This window comes from Coregonus clupeaformis, chromosome 11, assembly GCF_020615455.1.
Source record: "Coregonus clupeaformis isolate EN_2021a chromosome 11, ASM2061545v1, whole genome shotgun sequence".
NCBI classification, from domain to species: Eukaryota; Metazoa; Chordata; class Actinopteri; order Salmoniformes; family Salmonidae; genus Coregonus; species Coregonus clupeaformis.
In genome coordinates this window covers 13,553,100-13,568,529 of record NC_059202.1, presented here as the reverse complement: position 1 = coordinate 13,568,529, position 15,430 = coordinate 13,553,100, and the positions used below count along the sequence as shown (strand labels likewise).

Below are 15,430 nucleotides of genomic sequence, written 5' to 3'. Positions count from 1 at the left end.
TGTCACTGCTGCCAGTAATCCTTTTCCTGAGGGTAAAAAGTGTGATATGACTAGCAGATCAATACATGTCACAGTAAAATTACAGCTGAAACTTAATCTCCAGCTGTTGTCCCATATTAAATAGTTCAGGATCAAGGAATTACCTGTGAGCCCGCTGCAGTAAGAGTTCTGTCCCACAGGACAGGCCTATCAGTTCATGCTCAGGGATGGAATCCACCAGAGCACAGATGGACTCCATGATACTCAAAAACGGATCTTCTGACTTTGGATTGGTGACTAAAGGGACAAATAAAATGATGATGGAGGCAATACAATATAATTATATGCATACTGGTATGTTCACTGACATTTTCAAAATAAACTGAAACATCTGGCTTAAACATAACCCATATTATTCACCTCTTCTTTCGTTAGGAGGACCATCAGACACTCTCTGCAGGATTGACACCCTTGTTGATACAGCGCTGATGTCTTGACTGATCTGGAAAGATGGCGCAGGAGGAAATGGCTGCTGTTTTACGGCCCTCTAACCAATTGTGCTATTATGTGTGTTTTTTCGCGTTATTTGTAATTTATTCTGTACATAATGTTTCTGCCATCGTCTCTTATGACCAAAAAGAGCTTCTGGATATCAGGACAGCGATTACTCACCTCATATTGGACGAAGATTTTTTCTTCAACGAGTCGGACGCGAAGGATATTCTACAGACACCCGACATGGCCCAAATCCCCGTCATTCGCATGAGAAAGAGACAGAGATATCGGGAAGTAGGTCGGGGTGCCTTATAAGGATCCGATGGCGAGCAAGTAATCTGCCTCTTCCATCAATCCTATTAGCCAACATACAATCATTTGAAAACACAATGGACGACCTAAGATCAAGGATATCCTACCAACGGGACATTAAAAACTGTAATATCTTATGTTTCACCGAGTCGTGGCTGAACGACGACATGGACAATATACAGCTGGCAGGATATACGCTACATCGGCAGGATAGAACGGCTGACTCCGGTAAGACAAGTGTTGGCGATTTGTGTATATTTGTAAACAACAGCTGGTACAGAACATCTAATACTAAGGAAGTCTCGAGGTTTTGCTCGCCTGAGGTAGAGTATCTCATGATAAGCTGTAGACCACACTATTTACCAAGAGAGTTTTCTTCTATATTTTTCGTAGCTGTCTATTTACCACCACAAACCGATGCTGGCACTAAGATTGCACTCAATGAGCTGTATAAGTCATAAGCAAACAGGAAAACGCTCATCCAGAGGCAGCGCTCCTAGTGGCCTGGGACTTTAATGCAGGGAAACTTAAATCCGTTCTACCAGCATGTTAAATGTGCAACCAGAGGAAAAAAAACTCTAGACCACCTTTACTCCACACAGAGACGCGTACAACGCTCTCCCCTGCCCTCCATTTGGCAAATCTGACCATAATTCAATCCTCCTGATTCCTGCTTATAAGCAAAAACTAAAGCAGGTAGCACCAGTGACTCGGTTAATAAGGAAGTGGTCAGATGACGCAGATGCTAAGCTACAGGACTGTTTTGCTAGCACAGACTGGAATATGTTCCGGGATTTTTCCGATGGCATTGAGGAGTACACCACATCAGTCACTGGCTTCATTAATTAATGCATCAATGACGTCTTCCCCACAGTGACCGTACGTACATACCCCAACCAGAAGCTATGGATTACAGGCAACATACGCACTGAGCTAAAGGGTAGAGCTGCCGCTTTCAAGGAGTGGGACTCTAACCCGGAGGCTTTTAAGAAATCCCGCTATGCCCTCCGACGAACAATCAAACAGGCAAAGAGTCAATACAGGACTAAGATTGAATCGTACTACACCGGCTCCGACGCTCGTCGGATGTGGCAGGGCTTGCAAACTATTACAGACTACAAAGGGAAGCACAGCCGCAAGCTGCCCAGTGACACAAGCCTACCAGACGAGCTAAATCACTTCTATGCTCGCTTCGAGGCAAGCAACACTGAAGCATGCATGAGAGCATCAGCTGTTCCGGATGACTATGTGATCACGCTCTCCGTAGCCGATGTGAGTAAGACTTTTAAGCAGGTCAACATTCACAAGGCCCGCAAGGCCAGACGGATTACCAGGATGTGTTCTCCGAGCATGCGCTGACCAACTGGCAAGTGTCTTCACTGACATTTTCAACATGTCCCTGACTGAGTCTGTAATACCAACATGTTTCAAGCAGACCACCATAGGCCCTGTGCCCAAAAACACTAAGATAACCTCCCTAAATGACTACCGACCCGTAGCACTCACGTCTGTAGCCATGAAATGCTTTGAAAGGCTGGTCATGGCTCACATCAACACCATTATCCCAGAAACCCTAGACCCACTCCAATTTGCATACTGCCCCAACAGATCCACAGATGATGCAATCTCTATTGCACTCCACACTGCCCTTTCCCACCTGGACAAGAGGAACACCTACATGAGTATACTATTAATTGACTACAGCTCAGCATTCAACACCGTAGTGCCCTCAAAGCTCATCACTAAGCTAAGGACCCTGGGACTAAACACCTCCCTCTGCAACTGGATCCTGGACTTCCTTACGGGCCACCCCAGGTGGTATGGGTAGGTAACAACACATCTGCCATGTTGATCCTCAACACGGGGGCCCCTCAGGGGTGCGTGCTCAGTCCCCTCCTGTACTCCCTGCTCACCCATGACTGCACTGCCAGGCACGACTCCAACACCATCATTAAGTTTGCAGACGGCACAACAGTGGTAGGCCTGATCACCGACAATGATGAGACAGCCTATAGGGAGGAGGTCAGAGACCTGGCCGTGTGATGCCAGGATAACAACCTCTCCCTCAACGTGATCAAGACAATGGAGATGATTGTGGACTACAGAAAAAAAAGGGCTGTAGTGGAACAGGTTGAGAGCTTCAAGTTCCTTGGTGTCTACATCACCAACAAACTATCATGGTCCAAACACACCAAGACAGTCGTGAAGAGGGCACGACAAATCCTATTCCCCCTCAGGAGACTGGAAAGATTTGGCATGGGTCCTCAGATCAATTCTACAGCTGCACCATCGAGAGTATCCTGACTGGTTGCATCACCGCCTGGTATGGCAACTGCTCGGCCTCCGACCGCAAGGCACTACAGAGGGTAGTGCATACGGCCCAGTACATCACTGGGGCCAAGCTTCCTGCCATCCAGGACCTCTATACCAGGTGGTGTCAGAGGAAGGCCCTCAAAATTGTCAAAGACTCGAGCCACCCTAGTCATAGACTGTTCTCTCTACTAGGGCACGGCAAGCGCTACCGGAGCGCCAAGTCTAGGTCCAAAAGGCTTCTCAACAGCTTCTACCCCCAAGCCATGAGACTCATGAACAGCTAATCATGGCTACCCTGACTATTTGCAATGCACTGCCCCGCCACCCCCACCCCCTCTTTTACGCCACCCCCTCTTTTACGCTGCTGCTACTGTGTTTATTATTTATGCATAGTCACTTTAACTCTACCCACATGTACATATTACCTCAATTACCTCGACTAGCCGGTGCCCCCGCACATTGACTCTACACTGGTAACCCCCTGAATATAGCCTCATAACTGTTATTTTATTTTACTGCTGCTCTTTAGTTATTAGCTTTTTTTTTTTTTTTTTTTATGCATTGTTGGTTAAGGGCTTGTAAGTAAGCATTTCACTGTAATGTCTACACCTGTTGTATTCGGCGCATGTGGCAATAAAATTTGATTTGATTTGTACACACCATCATGGTAATGCATGAAATCAGAGGTCACCTCATAGGCAAGGCTGACAGGGTTGTGTCTGGCCACTGCATCCAGCATACCCATTTCATCATACTGCCATGGAATAAACATACAATAAAATGACTGCCTGGGTAGTCAATGCACAAAACAATCCAAAGTAATGTGCATTTACTTACCTTTGTTATGTTGACCACATACTTAACGAAAGCAGCAGCCAAATCAGTCTTGAACTTGCAAGTGCCCTCCTTCAAAATGATTCCAACATAAATGATGTTAATAGATTGTCGCCTTTCGAAGTGCTAGTACTGTAGTTGTTATAAAGATGGCATTGCTGTTTACATACATGTGCTGTGTATGGATAGTCATCCTCTGTCATGAGTCCCTTGTTATACTTGATGTACTCAAATGCTTGACTGGGGAGGCCGCTAAAATATACTTTTTTTCAGAGCCTCAGTAAGAATCGAATAGTGTCCAGTTAGACCAAGAGATTTTTGTGAATATACAGTATTTACAAGGAAATAGGTTTTCCAGTGGTGACACTCACCCCTTACAGCCATGGTTGTTGAAGGCCTGAGCACAGTCCACTAGTTGCTGCTCTGACTGAACAATATAAAGATAGCAGCAGTTGGATAAAATATATTGCTGCTCACATGACTTCACGATCAGAGATGGGACAAGAATTTCAATTAATTCCAAAAGGTATTGCAATCACTGGTAATAAATCGAGGCAACTACTAGCCTTAAACGCAATTGTAAAAATTGTATTGAATTGCCTCAGTAAAAGGAGGCCAGCTTTCCTTCCCACTTTGTGTTAGAATAGAGAAGTAGATAAGAAAGTATCTCACCAGTTGTAGGAGTTTCCCTGTTGTGATGGCTGTGACTGACTCCAAACAGCCTGTAGTGGAAAAGGTCCAGCAGCTACCACAGGGCCCCTGAACACCACAAATCAACATCTACCTTCAGCACATCAAATCAAATCAAACTTTATTTGTCACATGCGCCAAATACAACACGTGTAGACCTTACCGTGAAATGCTTACTTACAAGCCCTTAACCAACAACGCAATTCAAGAAAGAGTTAAGAAAATATTTACCAAATAAACTAAAGTAAAAAATAATAAAAAGTAACACAATAAAATAACAATAACAAGGCTATATACAGGGGTACCGGTACCGAGTCAATGTGCGGGGGTACAGGTTAGTCCAGGTAATTTGTACATGTAGGTAGGGGTAAAGTGACTATGCATAGATAAGGGTGGTAGAAGCTGTTAAGGAGCCTTTTGGTCCTAGACTTGGCGCTCCGGTACCGCGGTACCGCTTGCCGTGCGGTAGCAGAGAGAACAGCCTATGACTTGGGTGACTGGAGTCTTTGACAATTTTTTGGGCTTTCCTCATACAGTAGTGTTCCGCTTACCTTGCCAGATAATGCCTGATTTTATCCTCGAAAAGATGTCCTATACTGTATGTGTAAGGATACCTGGTTCTTCACGGCTGTGCCATAGTGCCCTTTCTTTCTCCAGTCGACCGAGTCTGGATATGGTCCATTGCTGCTCACATGACTCCCTTTAGTGGCAGAACAGATCTAAGACACAGTCAATTAAAATGTATTTTTTCAAGTAAAAACCATGAGAAGTATACCTAACAGGAACATAAATACCTGGGGCTCAGTCAAGAGGAAAGATTGTCTGAATTCAACAAAGGTCAAGTCCGAGAACTGATTCAGTCCCACTAGGTAGAGGTCAAATGTCAGAAGATGGCATAATTAATATGCTGACATACTCAAAGGATATGGACACTTCTAACAACTGAAGAAACCCAACTATAATGCAATTATTCATACTTGTGAACTTGTGATTCCCTTCATTGTGATGGTCAAGCCTTCTATTGTTCTCAATAAAGATCTGAAGTCTGTGGTAGTACTCCTCCATGTCATACACCTTATTGTACTGCACGGATAACACAGTAACATAAAACAATTCAGGTCATTGTGAATTTACAATTTAATTTTATGTGGATACAGTGCATTCCAGTATGCATTAGATAAAACACTCAATAGATAATGCCAAGAGTGTGCAAAGCTGTCATCAAGGCAAAGGGTGGCTATTTGAAGAATCTCAAATATAAAATATATTTGATTTGTTTAACACTTTTCTGGTTACTACATGATTCCATATGTGTTATTTCATAGTTTTGATGTCTTCACTATTATTCTACAATGTAGAAAATAGTAAAAATAAAGAAAAACCCTTGAACGAGTAGGTGTGTCCAAACTTTTGACTGGTACTGTATGTCACCAGTTAAACCAACTTGCAAGTAGCCTACCAATTCCTTTTTAATGTATTAAGGTAAACAATGTTGATTATTTAATTCAAATATTTGAAGCCTAAGTCATATGATAAACTATGGGCTAGATAAATAATGTTGAAATGTCATTAGTATTTGAGCACATTTGTAAGCTAGCTAGCTATACAGAAAAAACTAGGCTAATTTAATTCACCACTTTACAAGCTAGCCAGCTAACTTTCAAATAAACGTAAATTTGTATTATGTGATATGCCAAATAGAGCTACAGACCCAGCCTGACATTGGCAATTAGCTAATTGTTGATTTTATTTCAGTATTTCAGTGTGGAGTCAATTGAAGGGACTATGTTTCATGAAGCCATTATTAGAACAATGTTGCTGACTGAGAGGAGGTACACTATATATACAAAAGTATGTGGACACCCCTTCAAATGAGTGGATTCAGCTATTTCAGCCACACCCGTTGCTGACAGGTGTATAAATCGAGCACACAGCCATGCAATCTCCATAGACAAACATTGGCAGTAGAATGGCCTTACTGAAGCGCTCAGTGACTTTAAATGTGGCGCCGTCATAGGATGCCACCTTTCCAACAAGTCAGTTCGGCAAATTTCTGCCCTGCTAGAGCTTCCCCGGTCAACTGTAAGGGCTGTTATTGTGAAGTGGGAACGTCTAGGAGCAACAACGGCTCAGCCGCTGACAATTCTAGACGATTCTGTTCTTCCAACTTTGTGGCAACAGTTTGGGGAAGGCCCTTTATTGTTTCAGCATGACAATGCCCCCGTGCACAAAGCGAGGTCCATACAGAAATGGTTTGTCGAGATCGGTGTGGAAGACCTTGATTGGCCTTTACAGAGCCGTGACCTCAACCCCCTCGAACACCTTTGGGATGAATTGGAACGCCGACTGCGAGCCAGGCCTAATCGCTCAACATCAGTGCCCGACCTAATCATTGCTCTTGTGGCTGAATGGATCAAGTCCCCGCAGCAATGTTCCAACATCTAGTGTAAAGCCTTCCCAGAAGAGTGGAGGCTGTTAGAGCAGCAAAGGGGGGACCAACTCCATATTAATGCCCATGATTTTGGAATGAGATGTTCGACGAGTAGGTGTCCACATACTTTTGTTCATGTGGTGTATGTATAAATTATTTATAATAAATTATGTATAATAAGTATTGGATTCAATAGCCTAGTTAATCATTACATGACTTTTAACACACTATGTTTTGCTCAGTCTGGCAGTAACCCAGAACTATCAGAGGTAGAGGATCTCTCTTTCAGCTGCTGCTGACAAAAATTTAATGTAAATTGTTCTTCTACATCATAATAATTATATGTCTGCATAGCATTTTGTCTGTATTTTGGCAGATTAACTCATGCTTATTTCTGAAGATGAACTCGTGTTTTCTCTCACTTTTTCTTCTTCTCTTGAATCACTGTGTCCGACTCCAAACCCCCACAACTGAATAAATAAGAGCATATCATGAGTGCACTGATTCCAAAACAGAGCTGAGAGCTCTCCATGCACAATGGGGCCCATAAATAAATATCCCATGGTTTTTCTCTCCCATACCCCTATCCCATTATCAATAATGCAACAGAAAATGTGTTTAATAGCTTTTTATTGCAACAACACAAATTATTTCACCTCCAGCACATGCTATGGCAGAGTGTGTGTTTGTGTGGTGTGTGTGTGCATGTGATAGAGGGGGATGGGGAGAGAGAAAAGAGAGAAAAAAAATAGCATTGTTTTCTCACAAACACACTTGAGACAACAATGCCCCTGAGATAGAATAGATTTATTAGCAAGAGGTAATCAGGAAACATACATTTTTTCTTTTTTACAAAACTGGAAATATTTCTCAAGCTGTGGAAATAAACATAAGGGTTGAAAGATAATTCTCATACCACTGGGTATTGCTAACAGCAAAACGTTTGTTTGTTAATATTTCATTTATAAGAGTATGTGCACGTATAAGTGTATACAGTATATATATGTATATATATTGTTTTAATATTGTCTGATACAGTGTTGCATGCCTGCCATATGAGCTTTAAATGTTTCTAGACTGTACATGGTAAAAATACATACAAATATTCACAGAATAAGCACTACATTACTATATTCCTGCTAAGAGAATGATTATAGACAGGATTACAGTATATGCAAAACACTTTGAAGTTGTCTTCTACCTCTAAGTCATGGTTTCAAAATTACAATTGTTGTAGCATTTTGTGTTGAAGCTTGGGATACAATGCTTTTCAGAGGTGTACTTGACACTGTTCCACATTAAGAAATATGCAGGGCTGCATGTACAAAATGTACAGCATACATTTCAGCAAGGTGAAATAACAACAACAAAGTACAAAATACTTCCCTGTGTTCTTGTAACCCCTTACCTTATACTAATACTACAAAAATACCTTTTGAATGCTGCAGGCGGAGTAACTCATTCACTTACTTTTATCATACTCTTAAACAACAATGCATTTAACAGAGTGATATACGGTCACGTTCCACAATCACTGGAACAGCAAAAGGACATAGATTGTCTTTGAATTATACAGTATAATAGCGGAATAACCTTTTACTGTACACAAATATCACAAAGCCTGAAAATACTACAATTTCAAGGGTGTTGCTTTATTTTTCTTTAATATGTGTGCTCCGTTAAGTTTAAATTGAAAGCAAACAAACATGTGCTTTGAAAAAGGGAAACAGCTACAATGGCATGCTCCAAGAATAGCAGCAAACTTCCCCAAACTCCTAGTCAAACAAGATGTCACCCACAACTAATCATTGTCAAACTGGAAGTACTCTTGTATTGGAGATATAACGTACACTGGCTTATTACCAGCCCTTTAAATAACATGGATTAATAGAGTTTATTCTGCAAAACAAAATGGAATTCATGGCTACTTGACTTGAATTACTTCTGAAAATATACAGTAAGAGGTTTGTGATTTAACCGCGTGTTACAATGCAACATGCAACAGTAATGAAATAAAGCTACAAATATTGTTAATCATGTTCTAGGTTAGGGTGTATTCACACTGGACTTCAATTTGTTTTCAAAACAAACCAGACCTGGCTGGTTCTTAGATAAAAGCTTGTTGTGTGAATATGCCCTTATATATTAGTTATTCTTCATTCATTTCAGAACAGATTCAGTACCGTGCTGCAAGTCAATAACTTCTACTAAGAGCAGGTGTTTCCTGTATCAGGCAAGTGTAATATCTTATTATGTAAGAATCACTCCTCATGACGACAAGACAAAGCTCTGTGGGGCTAGTGGCGCTCACATCTCTGTCACAACTGTGACAAGATTACTCAAATGTTGATAGAGCTACAAAAAGTGGAAGCAAATAATCAAAGCAGGGAGGAGGCGGGATTGATATAGAACAATTAAAGGTACACTCATTGGTTTAGCCGCATCAATTTTGGGTTTAAAAATGTCCATGTTGTTTTACCTGGTTAGATTTTTACAATGCTACATCAGTTGCAGATAAACACATTATATCTATTTGAGTAAAGAGAACAATCTTTCCTGTACAGTAGGACCCTGGCAGCATGTGTGCTTACAGGAAGTGCAAAGTCCACAGTATGAAAAGGTGTCAATCAATTTCATTGGTTACAAAGGACACACCATTATACAAGATCATTGTGACTTTAGTTATAACTCTAATAAGCCCAGTGAAATGGTCCTTGTTGCAGAGGAAAAATGAAATATTTCAACAACAATGTGACGATTAAATTAACATGTGTACATAAGATTACTTCTAAAAACAATACACGTATAAAGAGCAAAAATGTTAAACATGACTTAACACCAGTTATTGTTTATGTCTACTGTGTATGATAATAGTTTTTTTAACAGAGTACACTTTGGGAAACTGTCATCCTCTTCAGTTGTTGACTTTAGGCTCAATTCTGAGAGAGGCTTCATACAGGCTTTCTTCATCCAAAACAGAGCTGTTGTCCAGCAAATACTGTGCTGCCTAGACCAGGACAAATATACAGTTTCAGCAGGTTGGCTACTACTACGATAATCTATACGATGTGACAAATACAGACACTCAGACTTTAAATTTGACTTCCCTCATGGCCATTGCCATTTTCTTCTGTTTCTCTTTATATGTACAATATAACACAATTTAGCACGAAACAGCTTTAAAAGTTTACCTTTGGCTGATGATCAATCTTGTATGCTGTTTGCTGGAATTGTCTAATTTCTCTGATGATATGGGAAATCTGCAGAGCGAGAACAACATAAGCCATATATACAATACAAAGCCAGAGAATACATTTTAATATCTCTATATTATACATTATATTATATATTATACATTATGTATGATTATATTATACAGCAGAGACCGCTTACCATCCTCATCTTTGAGAAGTTGACTAATTTGTCCTCAGTGTAGTTGGGCGTCCCCTCCTCAATGAAAGCCAGATCAGTGAGGTACATCCCCAGGTATGGTACACAGGGAGGGTCACAGCTACAAGGAAAAACAGAAGAGCAGGATGTCACCAATTTGCTTATACTTTGATCGATCCACTGCCCGAATGGCCAGTATAATTTGTCTGATACACATTGGCTTTTGTAGTTATTAGAACAAGCAGAAGAAACACTTACTTCTTTAAAGCCTCCCTCAGGTTTTTGAACCTCCCCTCTGACGAAACCAACTTCTGCAGCTTGTCAATTACTGTTTTAGTCTGAGGGATGAAATAAAATACTGTATCAAAATATTATGTTGGAAAACACCCAGGTATAATCACCTTTGTTAAAGTGATGTGTAATCGTTAATAAGCAATAAGGATTCATAGAGGTCTGAGGTGTCATAACAAGCTGTTTATAAGAGTGTATTGAGGTCCCAGTGCAATGATAAAACGTGTAGTAATATTACTAGGACCACGCTATGAGCCCTCAGTGAGCTGGGCGTGTGTAGTGAGGAGATGTGGCCACCTGCTTGGACACTTTGAGCCAGGTCTTCTTGAGGCGGAATACAGAGCTGCGGTTGAGGGAGGAGGTGATCTCCAGCACAGCGTTGTAGTTATGGAGACAACGGCAGATGTCCGCCACCGCCACCCACTTCTCCATCACCGCCACCCGTGTGGTCACGTCGTCACAGCGCAGGATCTCCGTGGCAATCAGGTTACTGATCTAACAGAGGCAAGACAGACAAGGAATAGCCATGTTCCTAATGCATAACAACCAAAGCCATACACTGTAATAAAAAAGTGAAGATGTACAGTGGTAATATTATGTTGGGGGATGGGCGTTGTTGGCTGCATACATCATTGAAGTGCTTTGTTGTTTTCATGATATATGGTGTCCTTTCATTCTTGTCATTCTTCATCCAGCCTTGACCAAAGAACTCTCTATAAAACAATATTGGAGGATCAAGTAGAAATACATCTAATTTATTCTTATTAATACTGCATGAATGTTATTCAAAAATCACTGTATATCTCCCATATTGTACATCTGTATGTATCATCAACTGAGAATACAACATGTGTTTGGGTGTCACTCACTCGTATGGGATGACCTTAAACACCAGGTGGTCCAGTAGGGTGAGCTGCTCTGCTATCTCCAGGGCAGAATGGCTCTCAAACGCCTCCGCCTTCCCTACTGACGCCTAGCACACACACAACAGAGCATCACTGGTAAACATTCTCAAGACGCGAGGTATGACAACTACTTCACTATATTCTAACATATGTCAAAGAGAGATTGTCCTCTATTGACTGAATTGCCGTCTTGTGTAAAACACAGTGTCTTCTTTACATTACTGCCAGATACATGCAGACATCCCACTCACCAGCTGTGTCACCTCCTCCAGGCTGATCTGATTGTCACCAGGGTCCTCCTGTGTCAGGGTCCTAATGGACCATACAACAGAGTCAAGTATGTATTTATAATGTGTTTCTCTTTACTCTGTACATCAGTGTTAATCAGCCCTATAGAAGTAATAGCCCATGTATTCAATGATAACAGAGTGTCTATAAGCTGAGGCGATGGTGGTGTTGGTAGGTACCTGATGATGTTGGCGGCTGCTTTCCTCTCCTGGGTCAGCAGCTCCGGGTCATGCATCACCTCCTCCAGGAAGGCTATTACCTTCAGCTTCAGCTCAGTGTTACTCTCAAAGTCCTGGAGGTCAACACAAATACAAAATAGTTAACTGATTGGAAACCTGGACTCAATTTTACATTAGAAGTAGTGAATTATCATAACTATGTATCTGGAACTATTACCTGAGAGTGTTTTGACACCCAGTGCCTCAGAACATTCAGCACTCTGTTGGTTGCAGCCCTTCGGATGACAAACTCTTTGTCCCCATTTCTCTGGTCTGTTTGGAACCCTGGTGAAAATTGATCAAATACGCCATGTAAATATCACACCAACATTTTGAATGACTATATCGATTTTGTTTTATCTTGAGGAGAACAAAAATGATTAAAGTTCTCATGCTTTTGAACATGTGGTGTACTCAAATTGTCCCATTGTGGACAGAACTGATGTTTAATACGCTCTGTACCTGTGCTGGCCAGGGACATGCGGCGGTACTTCTCCTTGGTGGGCGTGCCCTCATTGGCTCCTGCCGTGGCGATGGCGAAGGCGGAGGCTGCAGAGAGGGCACTGCGGTTGTTGTTGTCCATCTCAGGGCGACACGACGACATCACCGTGCCATTGTTGTAGGAGAACAGGGAGAATTCTACAGGAAGATACAATATGGAGACAGTTATACTGGCTGTAAAATGCCTTGGGATTCATTTTAGTGAACTTAATTGATGTAATGCGATACCTTTACAATAAAGTACTGTAGGTATAAAATGGAAAGACCATTCCAAGCCAATAAAAGAGAATTGTTGAGATTATGACTGCACTAGGACAGCCACTAAAGAGATCCATGAAAGTGTCAGCTGCATCAAATGCTCTTTATTGGTCTCTAACCACTGGGCAAAAACGGGTTAAATCAACATTGTTTCCACATAATTTCAACCCCAAAAAATCTATATGATGACATTGAATCAACGTGGATTTGCAAAAAGTAATCAACATAAGGGCATTTATTATTTTCACCTAACGTTTAACCTAAATCCAATGACATGGTGAAATTTTTTGTTGATTTCACATTGAATTCACAATAGTTGACAATTCAACCAAATGTAAATCAAAACTAGACCTTGAACTGACGTCTGTGTCCAATAGGTCACTAATGGGTCACTACTACTTCAGTAGGAACTGCAACTCTAACTTTTTCGCTGAGATTTAATAGGTAGTTGACAACGGTTAGCAAGCAACATTAATCCTGATATGCAACTAAATGGATCTTATCCAAAAAGGCATTAGCTATTGTGTCAGTGTAATTCATTGTGTAACAGGACGTTTTCATTTATTCTGTCTCCGGTAGAGGGCAGCAGAACCCAATAGCACCACATTCTCTCCCAGTAGAACATAGAGACCTTACATGAGGCTTTGATATTCAAGATGGATGTAGCTAAATATAGCCACCAATATCAGCATAATGGAAGAATGGACTGGTTTCTGTGCACACTGACTGACAATAAACATACATTACTGTGTGATTAATTAACAAATAAGATAAGTTGAGCTTTATGGTAAGAGTAATATAAAACTGATCTGAGTACAATTTTGTGGACACTCTTATCCAGAGTGACTTACAGGACCAATGTGCCTTTCTCAAGGGCACATCAACAGATTTTTCACCTAGGGATTCAAACCAGCGACCATTCCGTTACTGGCCCAATGCTCGTAACCGCTAGACTACCTGCCGCCACGGTACTGTAAATGTAAATTATGCCAGGTTTCTATTCACCTTTGACCTGGTGTACATTCTGTCCTGAGAGCTGGAAGACAGACAGCAGAAGCCTTCTTCACTGACTGTCTTGTACTAAAACAACCTCGTTACCGGGGGCGGCAGGCAGGGAAACACGCTCATACCGTAGTTGCTATGACACAAGTATCCCCAACACCTACTCATTCCTAGCGTTGGCTTTCCCTGCATGTTCATATTCTCTCCACCAAATTACAGTCTGCATGAATTTTATCTTGTGTGGCAGAGATCATTGCACACAGAATTGAGCATTCCTGCAGTGTATGCACCATGGCACTGACAATTGAATAGGCATAGAACACTCAAAGGAGCATTTTTCTCTATCACTTTTGACTATTTATAATGGTAGGTAGAGGAAATAACATGAATAAGTATTGAAGGAGTTCCCACATATGCTGAGCACTTGTTGGCTGCTTTTCCTTCACTCTGTGGTCCAACTCATCCCAAACCATCTCAATTGGGTTGAGGTCGGGTGATTGTGGAGGCCAGGTCATCTGATGCAGCACTCCATCACTCTCCTTCTCGGTCAAATAGCCCTTACACAGCCTGGAGGTGTGTTGGGTCATTGCCCTGTTGAAAAAGAAATTATAGTCCCACTAAGCGCAAACCAGATGGGATGGCGTATCGCTGTAGAATGCTGTGGTAGCCATGCTGGTTAAGTGTGCCTTGAATTCTAAATGAATCACTGACAGTGTCACCAGCAAAGCACCCCCACACCATCACACCTCCTCCTCCATGCTTCATGATGGGAACCAAACATGCAGAGATCATCCGTTCACCTACTCTGCATCTCACAAAGACACGGCGGTTGGAACCAACATTTGGACTCATCAGACCAAAGGACAGATTTCCACCGGTCTAATGTCCATTGCTCGTGTTTCTTGGCCCAAGCCAGTCTCTTCTTATTATTGTTGTCCTTTAGTAGTGCTTTATTTGCAGCAATTCGACCATGAAGGCCTGATTCATGCAGTCTCCTCTGAACAGTTGATTTTGAGATGTGTCTGTTACTTGAACTCTGTGAAGCATTTATTTGGGCTGCAATTTCTGAGGCTGGTAACTCTAATGAACTTATCCTCTGCAGCAGAGGTAACTCTGGGTCTTCCTTTCCTGTGGCGGTCCTCATGAGAGCCAGTTTCATCATAGCGCTTGATGGTTTTTGTGACTGCACTTGAAGAAACTTCAACTTCAAAGTTCTTGAAATTTATCCGGATTGACTGACCTTCATGTCTTAAAGTAATGATGGACTGTCGTTTCTCTTTGCTTATTCGAGCTGTTCTTGCCATAATATGGACTTAGTCTTTTACCAAATAGGGCTATCTTCTGTATACCACCCCTACCTTGTCACAACACAACTGATTGGCTCAAACGCATTAAGAAGGAAAGACATTCCACAAATTAACTTTTAACAAGGCACATCTGTTAATTGAAATGCATTCCAGGTGACTACCTCATGAAGCTGGTTGAGAGAATGCCAAGAGTGTGCAAAGCTGTCATCAAGGCTA

At 41.6% G+C, this 15,430-nt stretch overlaps 2 protein-coding genes across 2 annotated transcripts in view; both read right to left on the bottom strand.

Moving 5' to 3' along the window:
- Window positions 1–8,533, bottom strand: part of LOC121577450 (pro-cathepsin H-like) — a 23,397-nt gene extending 14,864 nt beyond the window's left edge. The window contains exons 1-9 of the mRNA XM_041891204.1: window positions 8,525–8,533; window positions 5,601–5,706; window positions 5,418–5,488; window positions 5,238–5,342; window positions 4,606–4,692; window positions 4,305–4,360; window positions 4,104–4,185; window positions 3,937–4,005; window positions 3,691–3,853 (exon numbers count right to left, since the gene is read on the bottom strand). Coding sequence (XP_041747138.1) covers window positions 3,691–3,853; window positions 3,937–4,005; window positions 4,104–4,185; window positions 4,305–4,360; window positions 4,606–4,692; window positions 5,238–5,342; window positions 5,418–5,488; window positions 5,601–5,706; window positions 8,525–8,533 — 748 coding nt within the window. The remainder of the gene's footprint in view (window positions 1–3,690; window positions 3,854–3,936; window positions 4,006–4,103; window positions 4,186–4,304; window positions 4,361–4,605; window positions 4,693–5,237; window positions 5,343–5,417; window positions 5,489–5,600; window positions 5,707–8,524) is intronic.
- Window positions 7,847–15,430, bottom strand: part of LOC121576603 (ras-specific guanine nucleotide-releasing factor 1-like) — a 24,474-nt gene continuing 16,890 nt past the window's right edge. Inside the window, exons 17-27 of the mRNA XM_041889859.1 lie at window positions 12,609–12,785; window positions 12,325–12,431; window positions 12,108–12,220; window positions 11,892–11,952; window positions 11,605–11,708; window positions 11,364–11,448; window positions 11,033–11,230; window positions 10,703–10,782; window positions 10,448–10,565; window positions 10,246–10,314; window positions 7,847–10,061 (exon numbers count right to left, since the gene is read on the bottom strand). Of these exons, the coding sequence (XP_041745793.1) occupies window positions 9,969–10,061; window positions 10,246–10,314; window positions 10,448–10,565; window positions 10,703–10,782; window positions 11,033–11,230; window positions 11,364–11,448; window positions 11,605–11,708; window positions 11,892–11,952; window positions 12,108–12,220; window positions 12,325–12,431; window positions 12,609–12,785 (1,205 nt within the window). The 3' untranslated portion in view covers window positions 7,847–9,968. The remainder of the gene's footprint in view (window positions 10,062–10,245; window positions 10,315–10,447; window positions 10,566–10,702; window positions 10,783–11,032; window positions 11,231–11,363; window positions 11,449–11,604; window positions 11,709–11,891; window positions 11,953–12,107; window positions 12,221–12,324; window positions 12,432–12,608; window positions 12,786–15,430) is intronic.